The 16,630-nt window shown below is 31.4% G+C and overlaps 8 protein-coding genes across 8 annotated transcripts; 7 read left to right on the top strand and 1 right to left on the bottom strand.

Moving 5' to 3' along the window:
• Nucleotides 1-34: 34 nt before the first annotated feature.
• RMR1 (Rmr1p) lies at nt 35-1,186 on the top strand (the record flags this gene model as incomplete). Its single annotated transcript, XM_064858443.1, has 1 exon — nt 35-1,186. The coding sequence occupies one exon, from the start codon at nt 35-37 to the stop codon at nt 1,184-1,186; it is 1,152 nt and encodes a 383-aa protein (XP_064715150.1).
• Nucleotides 1,187-2,160: 974 nt separating this feature from the next.
• ZIP2 (Zip2p) lies at nt 2,161-4,434 on the top strand (the record flags this gene model as incomplete). Its single annotated transcript, XM_064858442.1, has 1 exon — nt 2,161-4,434. One exon carries the CDS (start codon nt 2,161-2,163, stop codon nt 4,432-4,434), a length of 2,274 nt encoding a protein of 757 aa, XP_064715149.1.
• A 627-nt stretch (nt 4,435-5,061) lies between these two features.
• Nucleotides 5,062-5,859, top strand: PRE4 (proteasome core particle subunit beta 7; the record flags this gene model as incomplete). Its single annotated transcript, XM_064858441.1, has 1 exon — nt 5,062-5,859. One exon carries the CDS (start codon nt 5,062-5,064, stop codon nt 5,857-5,859), a length of 798 nt encoding a protein of 265 aa, XP_064715148.1.
• Nucleotides 5,860-6,604: 745 nt separating this feature from the next.
• On the top strand, nt 6,605-7,831 carry PDE1 (3',5'-cyclic-nucleotide phosphodiesterase PDE1; the record flags this gene model as incomplete). Its single annotated transcript, XM_064858440.1, has 1 exon — nt 6,605-7,831. One exon carries the CDS (start codon nt 6,605-6,607, stop codon nt 7,829-7,831), a length of 1,227 nt encoding a protein of 408 aa, XP_064715147.1.
• Nucleotides 7,832-8,107: 276 nt separating this feature from the next.
• Nucleotides 8,108-9,262, bottom strand: RAI1 (decapping nuclease; the record flags this gene model as incomplete). The annotated part of the gene is made up of 1 exon (XM_064858439.1): nt 8,108-9,262. The coding sequence occupies one exon, from the start codon at nt 9,260-9,262 to the stop codon at nt 8,108-8,110; it is 1,155 nt and encodes a 384-aa protein (XP_064715146.1).
• A 916-nt stretch (nt 9,263-10,178) lies between these two features.
• Nucleotides 10,179-12,302, top strand: GUS1 (glutamate--tRNA ligase GUS1; the record flags this gene model as incomplete). Its single annotated transcript, XM_064858438.1, has 1 exon — nt 10,179-12,302. One exon carries the CDS (start codon nt 10,179-10,181, stop codon nt 12,300-12,302), a length of 2,124 nt encoding a protein of 707 aa, XP_064715145.1.
• A 570-nt stretch (nt 12,303-12,872) lies between these two features.
• RTF1 (RNA polymerase-associated protein) lies at nt 12,873-14,585 on the top strand (the record flags this gene model as incomplete). Its single annotated transcript, XM_064858437.1, has 1 exon — nt 12,873-14,585. One exon carries the CDS (start codon nt 12,873-12,875, stop codon nt 14,583-14,585), a length of 1,713 nt encoding a protein of 570 aa, XP_064715144.1.
• Nucleotides 14,586-15,265: 680 nt separating this feature from the next.
• Nucleotides 15,266-16,480, top strand: TAD1 (tRNA-specific adenosine deaminase; the record flags this gene model as incomplete). Its single annotated transcript, XM_064858436.1, has 1 exon — nt 15,266-16,480. One exon carries the CDS (start codon nt 15,266-15,268, stop codon nt 16,478-16,480), a length of 1,215 nt encoding a protein of 404 aa, XP_064715143.1.
• Between the last annotated feature and the right edge of the window lie 150 nt (nt 16,481-16,630).

The raw sequence follows: 16,630 nt of genomic DNA, 5'->3' as shown, positions 1-16,630 counted from the left end.
TAGTTTGGAATTTTATCTAGTTATTCAAAAAGTAATGGACTCTCATAAGGCGGATTTTAATTTAGAAATCGACTCTGGTCGCATTGAAGAGATTAATGATGATTTGGGAAGTGAACAACAAATAGACAGTACGGATAAAAATAGTGGAAGGGGTGGGTATGATGATGATGATGATTTATTGATAGATGACACTGGTGTCGTAGTTGAGGATAATGGTAATGATGTTGATAATAGCAGGTGGATAAGTGGGAAAAGTGTCAGCGAGATGGAAGAAGATTTATTGAATTATGACTCGGATAATGATATGGATATCCAAGAAGACGAAAATTCTTCTAATATAAGACGCATAGCAAACGAATTACTACAAAAACCAGTTAATAAAGTTTTAATAAATTGTAATAGTGACACATTTTTATTATTTGATTATAAAAAGAATGGAAATTCAAAAAATATAGATGGACTAAGTTCAAGTAATGATAGTTGTAGCAATACTGTAGATGATGCGGACATTTCTTATCCTATTATCTGTGCTGATGATCAGATAAATTCACAGCCAAGTAATGTTTTGATGGCTACAATACGGCAATTTTTGGAAAGTTATTATGGAAAATTAAAATTTACTACTAAAGAGATAATATTAAACATACCATCTTTAGATATCACTCTTTTTGAGGATAATATTTATAATAATCAAGTCACTTTTGAAGATATCCAAACCATTTTTAGAATTCTTAAATCAAGATCGGAAAAAAATAATGAAGCTAATATTCCCAAGTTTCTGGTTGGTAATATTGAATTAAGACCAAGGTTTGTTGCTCGTTATAATACATTAGTCGAATTGACAGAGAGTTCGGCAACTCTAGAAAATATCAGACCGTTTTCCAATGATAAAAGTCACCCATTGGTATTAGATGATAATGTTGTAGATATGCAAGAGACGGTTGTGATGAATATAGATGAAGATGATGATAATGATGATGGTGATGATAAGAATAGGAAGAACAATAGGGAGGAAAAGGAAGAAATAAAAATTGGAAATATCAATTTTCCTGAAAAACGGTCTAATAATCAGGAAGATGATAATGAAAATATAAATTCTTCAACTGAAAGTAATATAGAAAATGGTGATTCCAAACTTAAGGATAGTGATGATGATTTATTGGAGATTGCATCAAATATTGAATAATCTGACTGAGCTAGATGATGATAACGACAACAGTATTGATGATGAAGTCATTATTTTTTTTAAGTTAACAATGCATAAGTATGGGTTGAATTTATATGCACTTATACATGTACATAGTTATATATATATATGTATATGTAAATATTCTTGTTATTTCAAATAGAATAGAAAATGTAAATGTATAATGTAGTTAACTATTCCGAAACAAAGTTTTAAATAATGATAGATGTAAATTGAAAGCAGATGTAAGGTATTGTTAGTGTTGAAATAAAATATTCTATAATGAAATAGATAGAACAATAAGATTTTAGCAGACACTAAACGATAAATTGTTGAGTAATAATTGTTGAGAGGTCACCAAAGGTTGTTGAGTTTGTTTATTAAATATCTTACTGTTCGTAGAGGAAAATGACTGAATGTTAACATATATAAAGCCAAGGATTTCATCATACATTATTTTTATCTTATTTACAATCTTTGTATATTATTATTTCTATGTTGTATATAGAGAAAAAAAGCGAAGAACTTTGTTATAATTTTGTATACTAAATCTGTTTAATATAATATTGAAAATGTTTACTATATATCCAATGAATAAAGGCGCTCATTCTCAACAGTTAGAATAGCTGATCAATAGTGTGTCTTAAATTAAAATGAGGGGGATAAATGCTCGTAAAAAAAGTATCTATAATATCTATATATGAAGAAATAAATATATTACTAATATAGTGTTATGTGGAGATGTATGAGAAAAGAGCTTGTTTTATGTTTGGGTTCAAAAAAATAAAATTTGCGGGATTAGCGGAATTTTCTCTTCGAAAACCTGTTTTGTATTTACTTCCTTTTACAATATACAAAAATACCTAGAAGAGCTTACAGAAGAGAACTCTGAACCAATTCCCAGAAACCACAATGCCTTTTTATTTGAACACATCAGCTATATTTCTTCTACTCAAATCAAAGCGTCAAAAAGTATGTTTATTAAATATTGGCTTTTTGATAAATCCAAAATAACAGCCGAGGTGAATGCCAATAAATATCTGAAGGATCCCACTAAAGAAAATTTGACACTTAGTAAAAGACAAGCGAAACATTTAAAAGCTTTATTTAGTAAATTAATTTCTACAGATAAAAATAATTTAAGTTGTAAAAACTTTCAAAACTTTGAAGTTGATTCTTTATTTCATATAAAGCATTTTAACAAGATAACAAAAGAAATTGAGTTACCAAAATGGAATGAACCCTCTTTAATAAACAAACGTGATTTTACTAAGGAACTAAAAACCACTATAAAGGAGAAAGTAACACTTACTAAAGAAGATAAAGTGTATTTAGAAAAAATTATATCTTTGCGAATTAGAAACTTATATGTCGATCCCTTTACAATTAAAATTCTTTGTTTTCAGGACACATCTTATTCCATTAATCTGATTAGTGCACCGAAGCATATTCACAATATTAAGAAATCAATTATAATAGAAAAATATATTCCAACAAATACATATCAAGACATAGACCAAGATACAGCACTATTAAACGAAAATGAAGATTTTAACTTATCCCCAATTGAAAAGATCATCCCTAAAATTTCCTTAGCTTTACTACCATTTGACACCATGGATCAATATATTTTTCATATTGATTCCAAAAAACAAAATAATAACAGTTTAAGAATACCAATAGATATATTAATATGGGATGTTAAGTATAAAGAACAGGAAAACAAAATTATTTCAACGTTTTTCAAAGAATTGGAATTGAAATTATTTGATATTGAATTCCATAAATTTGAATTCTTTAAATTTGCTTGCCATAAAAGATTAAAAAATAATTCAAAACCAACAAAAATCACCAAGTTTTGGAAGTTGTCCAAAATACAACTGAAACAAATGAAATGGTCTCCATTTAAAAAATGGAATAAACTGGAGGTATATAAAAGATTTCAAGATGAGCAAATATCATTAGTTGATTTTTCTATGCCCACTTTCACTTCTAATGTCACATTATATATTCCCAATACAGATTTGGATCTATATGAAAGAAATAGAGGATACATGAAAAATCTTCAAATTAACACTGAAATTATATTATATGATAAAAATAACGAAGCTTTAATAGAAGTAGATAGTAGGAGAAAAGAAAGCAAATCAAAAGATAGTTATGAGGGTGAAGATCAAAACAACAAAAATAGCAGTCACTTGCCAGTACAATCCAGTATTTTGATAGAAGGGTTTTCTGATAAAAAATCTCTAACCATACCCAAAAAAAGGTCATTCCTTGATTCTGAATTACAATCAATAATCGCAAATAAAAAGTCTCAAATGAAAGTTAACAAAAAAACTAGTGAGCAAACAGACAAAATATCACGAGATTATTCTACAAAGGAAGATATTACTGATATTTTTCGGAGTGGGATTTTTAGTAACTTTGAAAATACTACTGAACTCAGGCATATTGAACAGATGGGAAATGTATCAAGTCAATCATATTTTGATTCAAGTATAAGCAACCTTTTGCATGAGTGTTTTCCAATTGACTTAATTCCAAAATTTAATATTAAAGATAAATTGATCATATTCAATTCCAATAGGATCACTAATAATTATAAATTATTACAAGGGTTAATTAAACAAAAGGTACCGAGTTGTATCATTATAGAAAGATATTTTGCAACAAATTGTGACATAGTTTTAAACTATTCAACATGTATTATCTGTTTGGAATTAGCAAAATTTTTTCAAAGACGAGCATCTGGTGATCTTTACTATCTTGACATTTTAAAAGATTGTTTACAAGAGTATAAAAGAATAAAAATAATGTTTGATTATGATCCAGATTTGATATTTTATGATAATGATATTTTTTGGAAAATATATCTTTACCTCCCATTCCCTTGTTTTGAACTATTTTTTGTGCCTAATGGAAGTATATCCATACTAGTTCAGCATATGAATAAGTTAATTTGGAAAGAAACATCGACTAACATCTCTGTAGCTGAGCTCGAAGATAACAAAGATAGTGAAGATGATGAATATGAAGAGAATGGTAATAATAGTTACAGAGTAGAAGACATTTTATTAAAATTAAACTTTAATCCTATTTTAGCTAAAATATTAGTAAAAAAATACAACAATAATCTAACCAATATTCTTTTGCAAATAAATGATGGAGTTGATCCGTACCTTTTAAAAACTATGACCACATCGCAACTAAATCGATTAAAAAAGCTTAATTCAATTAATTGGTAATAAAATATAAATCTGTTCTCTTTTCTCTTTCTAAATAAAGAAATTCCCCTATCCCAATGACATTCTCTACCACATACATAAACCTTCTACTTATCTATAAATCTTAATTACTGTCTATGTTCTAGCCGGAGTTCTGTAATTTACTTTGAAGTTATGCAATTAAATCAGAATTTTTAGATATATATTAAATGAATAACCAAAAAACGAAGATTTCTATGTGTACCTATGAATATTGTGGACATCATTCTATTGATCCTCATGAAGAATATGATACAGTCCCTATTTATGTGTCACTCACTATATGAAAAAGTCAAAATCGTGGGAACAAGAAATACAATGTACTGAAGGAAAAAAAAAATGAAAAAAGACAAAAAAAAACCATTAAACAATTTACTTTTTTAAGAGTGTGTTTAAATCCCAATTTCATAAAAATTTGCCACATATAGGGTAAAGATATACAACAAAGAGTTGTTCAATGTCAATACCAATACAGAAACGATCTAGAAAATTCAATTAACTATTGAATAATCCAACAAGTAAGACATATCTAAATTTGTCTATTTTCATTTCTCTAGACATCTAATACAAATATAAAATTATTCGTAAAATCATACTAATTAATCTAAAATGAATCACGATCCATTCAGTTGGGGCAGACCTTCCGATGAAACTTATGGTACTTACAATAACACAATTGCTAGTGCTTCTCCATTTCCAAAAATGAATACGCAACAGCCAATAATTACAGGTACATCTGTAATTTCAATGAAGTATAATAATGGTGTCATCATTGCAGCAGACAATTTAGGTGCATATGGCTCTCTTTTACGTTTTAATGACGTTGAAAGATTAATTCCGGTAGGTAAAAGAACTATTGTTGGTGTATCTGGAGATGTTTCTGATATGCAGCATATTGAACAAATATTATCAGACCTAGAAATCGAAAATAATTATGATAATTCCTATGCTGATGATGAAGAAACTTTAAAGCCAAGTTATATATTTGAATATTTATCTACATTGATGTATCAGCGTAGATCTAAGATGAATCCGCTTTGGAATGCAATAATTGTTGCAGGTGTGGAAGATGACAAACCATTTTTGAAATACGTGAATTTATTAGGCGTAACGTATTCTTCTCCAACATTAGCTACTGGGTTTGGTGCACATTTAGCTATTCCACTTTTAAGACGTGTTATTGATCGTGAAGAGGATATTGAATCAACAAATTTGGAATTAGCAGAAAAAACCATATTAGAAAGTATGAAAGTTTTGTATTACAGAGATGCACATTCTTCCAGGAAATTTTCTTTGGCTATTATTGACAAAGAACAAGGTTTAGTTTTCAAAAAGGGATTACAAGTGGAGAACATGAGTTGGAAATTTGCAAAAGATATTAAAGGTTATGGTACCCAGAAGGTTTAATTGAGAAATCATTTGAAAATTGAAATTTTAAAATTATATAAATCCTTCCGGGAATCGACTATATCCTACATTTTTTTGTTCTCATCTTATCATAAATCTCAGAGAGATATGTTACAATCATGCTTTTAACATAAATATAACTATATACATGAAGAGATGTGTACGTAAATTATTTTTATTATTTAATGTTGTAATAGCCTTTTTTTTAACCTCTCGTAATCTTCTACCTGAAAGTTACGTGTGTAGGAAACGACACCATTCCAACTTTTCTTTTCTTTTAATTATAGTTTCTCATATTAGCTTGATGGTATGCTCTATTACCCAATAATTTATGCTCCTAAATCTTTGATTATTCTTTAAAATAATAAAATTGTGGAATATATATATATATATATATATGATTCATCTAAATAACAAACACATACATAATTATATGTTCTTACATCTCTTTATTTGTATGTGTATATTTATGTTAGTAACTAGTGGCGAACTTGTGAATACTTTGTCTTTTAGGATTCATTCTGTATAACAAATAGCAGCAGAGGAAAAGATTCTAAGGAGGAAAACAACTAAAAGGAGATAATAGCTGAATCAAAAAACGAATAACAAGGAAATAATAAGCTGGTTAATAGAAGAACAACTATAAAATTCGTAGCGAAGACACATGATATATACAAGCAAGACATAAATTTAGGAGATTAATATTCGAATATATAAAGTAAAGCAAGGAGGGGTACATAGCATAATGGTCTGTTTTGAAGTAATTATATTGGGTGGCTTAGGTGGTCCCTCTGAATTTTCTACTCAATGTTTCATGGTAAGACCACTAGATTCTGATAATTTGAAGTCAATTTGTATTGATGGTGGTGCTGGTGTAGGTCATATTATGGATACTTTACTTATTTCGGACGAAGATAGAAATGTCACAATAGAGGATTTCAATAGGGCTAATGACGATTTTAATAGATATTTCAATATCTGCCACAATAAGGACAGCAAAGACGTAAATTATAATGTGAATCCAGATAGATTAATTACTAAGAGAGTACGATATAATACAACTTCCTTAAGCAATGTTATTGATACAACTATGCTTGGATTTTCTAACAAGGTAATGGGTTTATTGGAGGATAAGCCAACCGTACTTCAGAAGGCATATAGAATATACCAAGGAATTATTAGTTACTTTATCACACATCCACATTTAGATCATATTAACGGTATGATCTTAAATTCTCCATTACTTGTTGACAAGGAAGTTGAAAGTAAAAAGACAATATATGGATTAGATTTTACTACAAATGCATTAAAATCATGCATCTTTAATGATATAATATGGCCAAATTTATCTGATTCCAAGATTGGTAAACTTCAAATAGAAACTTTGAATGAATATGATAGTCATCAATTACGAGAATTCCCAGAATGGGAGATTGTTCCATTCAGATTATGTCATGGAGTCAAAATTACCACTGAGATAAGAAGTTACAGTACGGTTTATCTTGTCCGAAACAAAGTCAAAAAGAATGCAATTATCTTTTTTGGCGATATGGATTATGACCAGATTTTGGTCAAAAATAACAACAAAGTGGATCTATTAAACATATTCTGGAACTATTTAGTTGAAGCTGTACCTTTAGCTAACCTGAGTGGCATATTTATAGAATGTTCAAGTTCAAGTAAAATAAAGGATAAACAATTATACGGTCATCTTTCTCCAAAACATTTGATAAGCGCTTTGAGAATGTTATATGACAAATATCTTTCGATATCTAACAGTAAAAATAGCGGTGACAATAAGATACAAAAGTTTAAACTAAATGTTATTATTACTCATGTTAAAATGGTGGCGGATTCAAGAGATTCAAGGGAAACTATTTTGGAAGAACTGAAACTGCTAGCTAAAGAACATGCTGAACTTCAAGATATAACTTTTTATTTGGCTTTAAATAAGTACCGGTTTGTTCTATAGAGACATCCAAATAAAAGTAATAATGTTAATATTCTGTATTTATGCTTGAGAAGAGGTTTATAATATATGTGAAGTATACTTAGGTAAGAAAAAAACAATTTTTATAAATTCCATGTATAAAAAAAATAATATCTAAATAATGTACGTATAATATACTCTCCTATCGATTAACACACATATTACTCTATTTGATATATATAAGTATATATATTTATGTACGTGTATGTATGTAGTTAGGATTTGCAGATGAAGAAAATGCTGATTAGTTAATTGAATTTAAGATTTATTTTTCCATGCTTTATACCTTTCACTAAGAATTGTTTCTCCATTCACTATACCTTCATATTCCTGATCATTTGATTCTATTTCAATCAATTTCAAATGATTATTATCCAATATTAACTTAAATGGTTTGATAATCTCAGAGTTTTCTTCATGGGGTACTATTTTTAATAACCACTCAGAGAATAAACCATACCATTTAATTGCATTTGTACATTTAGTAGCCAATTCCGGGTTGTGTTCTTTAAATAAAATGGGAATTTCTTCAGTCATGAATTCTTCTACAGTTTTTAAAACACTACTACCACTATTATTATTATTATTATTCCTACTATCATCATAGAACCCATATATGATTTTTGGTACACCCATTAGAAAACATCTAAGCCAAGTCTTAAAGATTAGAGTTTCAAACTTATGCGAATCGTTTAAATTGGATATGACTGGTGATACGCAAAGTTTTGCATAATGCTTTAAATCATCTTTATTATCCTGCTTAAAATCATAAACACAACTAACTTCCTCACTAAGTAAGAATTTTGATTTACTTATGCCAGTTTTCACCAAAGAGAAAAACTTATCTCCATTGTTCGATATCTTTCTGTGTCTTTTCTCAAGGATATCTCTTTCAATATATGGCAACGGCTGTGTCAGAGTGGATACTGTTTCAAATTTAAATGGAATATAATCTTGTATGCCCAATGGTCTCTTTAGAACGTCTTGCAAAGTCATATCTTTGATATATAGTTGTCCTCTATACGATATTAACCTCATGTCAATTGGATTAATCTTAGAATTTTCAAAAGATGCACATATTAACTTCACGATCGTTTCACTGTAGGCGACAATGTCACATTTTAAAGATTTACCTTTCAAAGTCTCATACTGGATTATTGTCTCCAGGATTGGATGCAAAGTTGCGATATCTTTGAACAATTGTTGACAATTTTTAAATTTTTTGAACCCACTGTTAAGTTCTATATTTTTGTCGATGTCACTATTTGGCAGATAATAATACTTCAATTTTCCATCATCAAAGGGGAATATATCGCCTTGTTGGTTTCTAGAATAGTATCCAACTTCTTTTGGCTGCTTAAGGGCAGTGGTAATGCCCTTTTGGTTGATGAAAAGACTAGCTGAAATTGCCATTGTCTATATGACTTGTAAAAGAAGTAACCGAGCAGGGCAAAAACTGGAATAGACTGTCTGTGGTAAAACAAAAAAAATGCTGAGGGGAGGGATGCAAAAACGGTCATTTCGACAGTTTATAGATCATATATACATGTATACATGCATTTGTATATTTGTTTGTGTAGCATGATATGATTCAACCTCTCAAGTCTTCGACTTTATTACAGTATATGAGAAAAGGATTCTTCATAATTCATTGGCCATTGTTTGTTAAAAAAAAAAAAAAAAAAAAGAGAATCCCAAAACGGAATAACAAAACCCGTAAACTTTCCGAGGCCCATATTCTGCATTCCGTCAATTCTCCTCCCCCGCATGTTATTTGATTCAATAATATGCAGTAATATAGAGAGGTCTGTTCTTCTACTGAATAATATTATACTACACAATATAGATATACAGTATGTAATTGATACATTATACAATCTGAGCTATTACATTTCTTCTCTTTCCCTTCTTCCTTTTTTTTTTTTTTTTAATTCTTTCCCTTATATAATCAGCAAGAACAAATGTTAACAAGTTACCAGTTGTTACAACTAGATTGTCATTAGTCATTGCTTGAGCGAAGAAATCACACACTAAGGAGTACCAGTAAAGTGATATAACGTGGATTATAACGCTCTTTCTTTATCTTCTTCACTACTAAAAAGAGAATTGAACATCTTCTAGACAGTGAGAGCAGTCCTCAGGTTTGTTTCTTGGTTTGGAAGAAAAGTTTTTTTTTTTCTTTGTCGGAAGAATACAAATAAAAAAAAAAACCAATCAAATAAACTAATTGCATCTAATGTTTCTTTAAACAACGTAATGTCCATTTTACCTATTTGTGTTTATAAGACTCTTTCACCTCCACATTCACCTCCCCAAACACACATCTAAAATGTCTACTACTTTAGTTATCAACGGTAAGGCACCAGTAGTCGCCTATGGTTCCTTAATTGCTGCTCGTATTGTCAATGCTTCCAAACCAGATACTGTCACCATCCAATTCGTTGATGACAAAAAGGCTGCTCCAGCTACTTTCAATGGTGATGCCACCGACTCCTTCAACAGAATAATCGCTTCTTTCCCAGAAGTCTTCGGTGAAGCCGTGGAATCTGAAACTGTCTCTCCATGGGTCACCGCTTCAGAAGAAGAATTTGTCATCAAGAATTTCCAAAAACTATCCCAATCCTTGGAAAAACTAGATCACCAATTGAATCTAAGAACTTTCATTCTTGGCGGTCTAAAATACTCCACCGCTGATATCGCTGTTTGGGGTGCCTTAAGATCCAACGGTATGGTTGGCTCCATCATCAAGAATAAAGTCTATGTCAACGTTTCTCGTTGGTACACCCTTTTGGAACTGGACCCGGTCTTCGGTGGCGCCCATGAATTCTTGACCAAATCCTTACAAGATCTAAAGAAGGCTGCTTCTGCAGGAAAGAAGAAGGAGAGCCACAAGGCTAACTTCGAAATCGACTTGCCAGATGCTAAGATCGGTGAGGTTGTTACTCGTTTCCCACCTGAACCATCTGGTTACTTACACATCGGTCACGCTAAAGCTGCCTTATTAAACCAATATTTTGCTCAAGCTTACAAAGGTAAGTTAATCATTAGATTCGATGACACCAATCCATCGAAAGAAAAGGAAGAATTTCAAGATTCCATCTTGGAAGATCTAGAACTATTGGGTATTAAGGGCGATAGGGTTACCTATTCCTCTGACTATTTCCAACAAATGTACGATATGTGTGTTCAATTGATTAAAGAAGGTGGTGCTTACTGTGATGACACCCCAACCGAACAAATGAGGGAGGAACGTGGTGAAGGTATCCCATCTGCTAGAAGAGACCGTTCTGTGGAGGAAAACTTGAGAATCTTCACTGAAGAAATGAAGAATGGTACCGAAGAAGGTTTGAAGAACTGTGTCCGTGCAAAGATTGACTACAAAGCCTTGAACAAGACTCTAAGAGACCCTGTCATTTACAGATGCAACCTTACTCCACATCATAGAACCGGCACCACTTGGAAAATGTATCCAACTTATGATTTCTGTGTCCCAATCGTTGATTCTTTAGAAGGTGTCACTCACGCTTTAAGAACCATCGAATACAGAGACCGTAATGCTCAATATGACTGGATGTTACAAGCTTTACACCTAAGAAAAGTTCACATCTGGGATTTTGCTCGTGTCAATTTCGTTAGAACCTTGTTGTCAAAGAGAAAACTACAATGGATGGTCGACAAAGGTTTAGTCGAAAACTGGGATGATCCAAGATTCCCAACTGTTAGAGGTGTTAGAAGAAGAGGTATGACTGTGGAGGGTTTGAGAAATTTTGTTCTATCTCAAGGTCCATCAAGAAACGTCATCAATTTAGAATGGAACTTAATTTGGGCCTTTAACAAGAAAGTTATTGATCCAATTGCACCAAGACACACTGCCATCTCTAATCCAGTCAAATTCCACATTGAAGGTGCTCCAGAGACTCCAAAGATTGAAATGAAACCAAAACACAAGAAGAATGCAGATGTTGGTGAAAAAAAAGTCATCTATTACAATAATGTGGTCATTGATAAGGATGATGCTGATTTGATTGATGCTAATGAAGAAGTCACTTTAATGGATTGGGGTAACGTTATCATCACCAAGAAGAATGAAGATGGTTCTTTGGAAGGTAAGCTACATTTGGAAGGTGATTTCAAAAAGACTAAGCATAAATTGACTTGGTTAGCAGACACTAATGACGTTGTTACTGTAGATTTAGTTGATTTCGATCATTTGATCTCCAAGGATAGATTAGAAGACGATGAAGATTTTGCTGATTTCTTAACCCCACAAACTGAATTCCACAATGCTGCCATTGCTGATTTGAATGTTAAGGACATGAAAGTTGGTGACATCATTCAATTTGAAAGAAAGGGTTACTTCAGATTGGATTCTTTACCAAAGGATGGCAAGCCTTACACGTTTTTCACTATCCCAGATGGTAAAGCTGTTAACAAGTATGGTGCCAAGAAATAAATTACACAAGATTTATTATGAAATAATTGTAAGTCAATATATGTATTTGTACGTATCTATCTGTATGTCTACACGTATATCTCCATACTTAGGTTCTTCTTTTTATTTAAAAGATACTTCTACAACAATAATTTAATTTGATCAAAAAAAAAAAAAAAGCAACAATAACAACAAGAAGAATAAGGAATTAAAATGTACATTGACAGTGTGTATCTAAAAACTATGGATCTCTTGTGCGGAGCCATCTATGCCTCCTAAAGTTAATCATTGTCATGATTCAATAGCGTCATCTTTATTTTATTGTTGGTCCTCCTCCCTACTTTTCTCACTTCCAACGAAACAAACTGTTCTATTTTTCTTCTATTGAAGATTTTAAATATTTGACTGATTGGCAAGGTGACGAATAAAATAGAGGTAAATTAGATAATGATAAAGGAGAGCATACTACTTGACATTTCTTTTCTACCCTATAAGATAGGATTACAGTAATACAGATTAATTGGAATACGTTGCGAAAACTAGTGGCAGACTAGAATCGAAAAGCAGTAGGTTATTGAAATAAAAAAAAATATGTCTGATTTAGACGAAGATTTATTAGCGTTAGCAGGTGCAGGTGAGGGAGATGAAGAAGAGGAAGAAGAAATCTTACTGTCTTCTTCAAAAAGAACAAAACAAAATCAAGAAAATACCTCCTCAAAAAAGAGAAGGATCGATGTAGATAGCGAAGAAGAGGATGAAGAAGATGATTATAATCCTAATGTTGTATCTGCTGGTGGTTATAATGGAAATGTATCAAACGAGGAATCCGAAGAGGAACCAAATCCATTCCCCTTGGAAGGTAAATATAAAGATGAAGAGGATCGTGAACACTTGGAATCCTTACCAGAAATGGAACGTGAAACTTTGCTATTTGAAAGATCTCAGATTATGCGTAAATATCAAGAAAGAAGACTATTTCGAGAGCGTAGAAGACAACAAGAAATTAATAAGAATAGAATGGCTAAGACTAGATCATCTGGAAGAACAACACATGCTACAGGCCACACAGAGTTGATGTCTTCAAAATTGTCTCAACTAAAAAAACAAAGAGAAAAGAAACAAAACCGTCGTTATAGTGATAATGATGACGATAATGAATATAAGGAGGGTGATGAAGAAGAAGAAGAGGATGAATATAACTATGAAGATGATTATAATGACGGTGATGAAGATTACCTTGAAGATGAGACAGATTATAATCCATTGGCAAGAAAATCGAAGTACGATGACCGAACTCATATTGACAACGAAGTCAAGTGGGCAGAAGATGAAGACAGAGATTCAGATTTAAATGATTTTAATAAGATAAAGGTTGGACGTTCTTTTGTGGCCAAATTTTGTTTTTATCCTGGCTTCAACGATTTAATGAAAGGCTGTTATGGTAGAGTGAATGTTGGTATAAATAAACGTTCTGGCCAACCAATGTACCGTATGGTTAAGATTGAAAGAGTTTTTTTACAAAAACCTTACAGTATGGGTAAGTTTTATACAAATCAGTATTTTGGTGTTACACAGGGGAAGGATAGAAAAGTATTTCAAATGAATTTTTTCAGTGATGGTCTAATTACACAAAGTGAATTTGATAGATACTTGAATGCATTAGATAAGTCAAATATGACAAAACCAACATCTCATGTTTTAAATAACAAGAGTAAAGAATTGTTTTCTTTTGTGAATGAACCACTCACAGAAAGGAAGACTGATGAAATCATTCGTAATAGAATGTTATTTAACAAAAAATTATCTGGTACTAACGCAGTTATTGAAAAGACTGTACTGAAGAATAAGTTACAATATGCCCGTGAGAATGGTAATGAAAGAGATATAGCTAAATACTCGGCACAACTGAGAAATTTTGAAAAGAGAATTAGTACATATGAGAAACATCATGAAAATGATCAAACTGGAACCAAGAAATTAGGTGCCTTAACATCAAAGAATAGAAAATTAAATATGGACAAGATTAAATATGCAGAACACTCAAAGAAGGAAAAGACACCCTCTGTTGATTCCAAGACAGATCCATTTAGTAGATTGAAAACAAGAACTAGAATGTATTACCAAGAAGTGCAACAGGAAGAAAATGATAAAGCTAAAGCGTTAGCTCAACAGAAGCAGATAGAAGAGGACCAAGAAGCTAAAGAACGTAAAGAAAAAGAACTACTGTTAGCCAATTTCAAGAGATTAGGTGGATTAGAAAATATAATTGGATCTATTGATATTAAGTTTAACATTGATATCTAGGTGCCCTACTATATTCTACAATGAACATTTATTTTTGACGATCTATTTGCATTTAAATGAAGTGCATTTATAAGATGTGTTATTATTTATTTTTTTACTAGTTTCTTTGTCTTATGTACTATGGTATGTAGCAATATTATAATAATATTTACGAAAAATAATGATTATGTTGATATGTGCAGGGGCTTACCATAGAAACGTACAAGTTCCTTCTGGTACTTTCAAATATACAATTTCATTCAAGTTTGTTTAGAATATTTTCAATTGCATGTTCAAGGATATAGTTAAATTGTATTCAATGGTGCAGTACTGTTTTGAATTGTATTATTTATAAGATTGTCATATATTTGCTCATTGACTCTCTTTAGTGATAAAAAAAGATGATAGGAAAGTGAGTTTCTTTTCAGATGACTTTCTAAAGACTGGAAATTTTCTACAAACAAAAGTGCAGAAGTGTACCAAAAAAAAAAAAAACTAATATGAATTAAAATACTTTATGTTATTTTAATAAAACGTGAAGATATGAAGAGATGAAGCGTTTCGTTTTGATGGATTCTTATCCTTATTTCTTCAAATTATGTATATGAACCAAGTATTAAAATAAAAGACGTCTGTATGCAATGAATAAAAGTACATTTTTTGATTGGTAAGATAGAGGGGAAGAAGACAAATAGGAAAAGATGACATGTTCAGATTTGGCAAACGATATTACAAGACTTGTTTATGCTGAATATGTGAAGTTGAAACCCACCAACAAACCCAAAGTGAAATCCAACGGAATCAGAGAATGCACAGTATTGGCCTCAATAGTAGCGGTACGTAATGACGGACAATCTATTGATGATTCATTACATATTCTTACATTAACCACTGGTGTGAAAACTGTCCCTGATTTGGAGATTGCTAGAAGTAATGGTAAGATGGTTCATGACTCACATGCCGAAATACTGGCAATTAGGGGGTTTAATGTTTTTCTCTTAAATGAGATGATCCAATTAAAGAACGGGGAAAATTCTCAATATCTTTTGAAGAGTATTAGAAATAGTGATAATGGTGACATTTCGAAATATCGGTGGAATTCCCAGTGGTCTTTAGCTTTATTTATTTCTAGACTACCTTGTGGGGATGCCAGTATGGATGCAATGGAATCCTCGTGTTTTACAGAAGATGAAAGACTAGTCAATATCTCCGATGATGATCCGTATCAGTATGTGATACCATCAAAGAACCAGACTTTGCGTGGCCGATTCAACTTCAAAAAGAAAGGATATGTAAGGACAAAACCAGGACGTCAAGATTCTAAAATGACATTATCTAAATCCTGTTCTGATAAAATTTGTCTTCGGCAAGTGATTTCATTGAATAATGCTCTCACATTTTGTTTAATGGATACCCCGGTATATTTAAAATACATGATAATCCCAGATATTGACAAACAGTCAAATAAGGCATTACATAGGTGTTTTCAAGAAAGATTGCAAAATTGTTCGTATCCTGTTCATTCTCTGGAGATTGTGTCAAGTCAAGACTGTTTTATTGATGATATCTCTAAGGATAAAGAGCCAAGTCCAATCAGTGTTGTAAAAATATTCAATGATCCAGAGTGCCGTGTTTTAGAGCAAGCGATTGTCAATGGAGTTAAGAATGGAACCTACACAAAGCCAGGCAAGCCGTTGCGAAGGGGTTGTGAATCAGTAGTCAGTAGATATGGGCTCTGGAAAAAAATTACAGACTTATTTCCAAACAGGGATTTCAACAGCTATACATATGAAACATACAAAAAAGAATTTAGTAGTGAGAATAAAATAAGAAATGATATGATCCTAGCAGTTAAAAAATGTCTAACAAAAGGAGAAGATTGGATTTGTACTCATAGAGACGATTTCAATCTTTAAGACGAAGGGAGCAAATGGCAAATGAGTTATTCTTAATAAAGAAAGAAAGGAAAAGAAAAAAAAAAGCAAACGAAACAAGAAACAAAAATCGTTTAATTGACTAGCATAACGGCCTCTATGGTCATAGTTGCAATCTGATGAGTTGTTTAG

Source organism: Arxiozyma heterogenica (genome assembly GCF_036370985.1).
Source record: "Arxiozyma heterogenica strain weizmannii chromosome Unknown scaffold_17, whole genome shotgun sequence".
Lineage (NCBI taxonomy): Eukaryota > Fungi > Ascomycota > Saccharomycetes > Saccharomycetales > Saccharomycetaceae > Arxiozyma > Arxiozyma heterogenica.
Note: the sequence above shows the minus strand (reverse complement) of the source record. Positions and strands in the feature narration are given on the sequence as shown.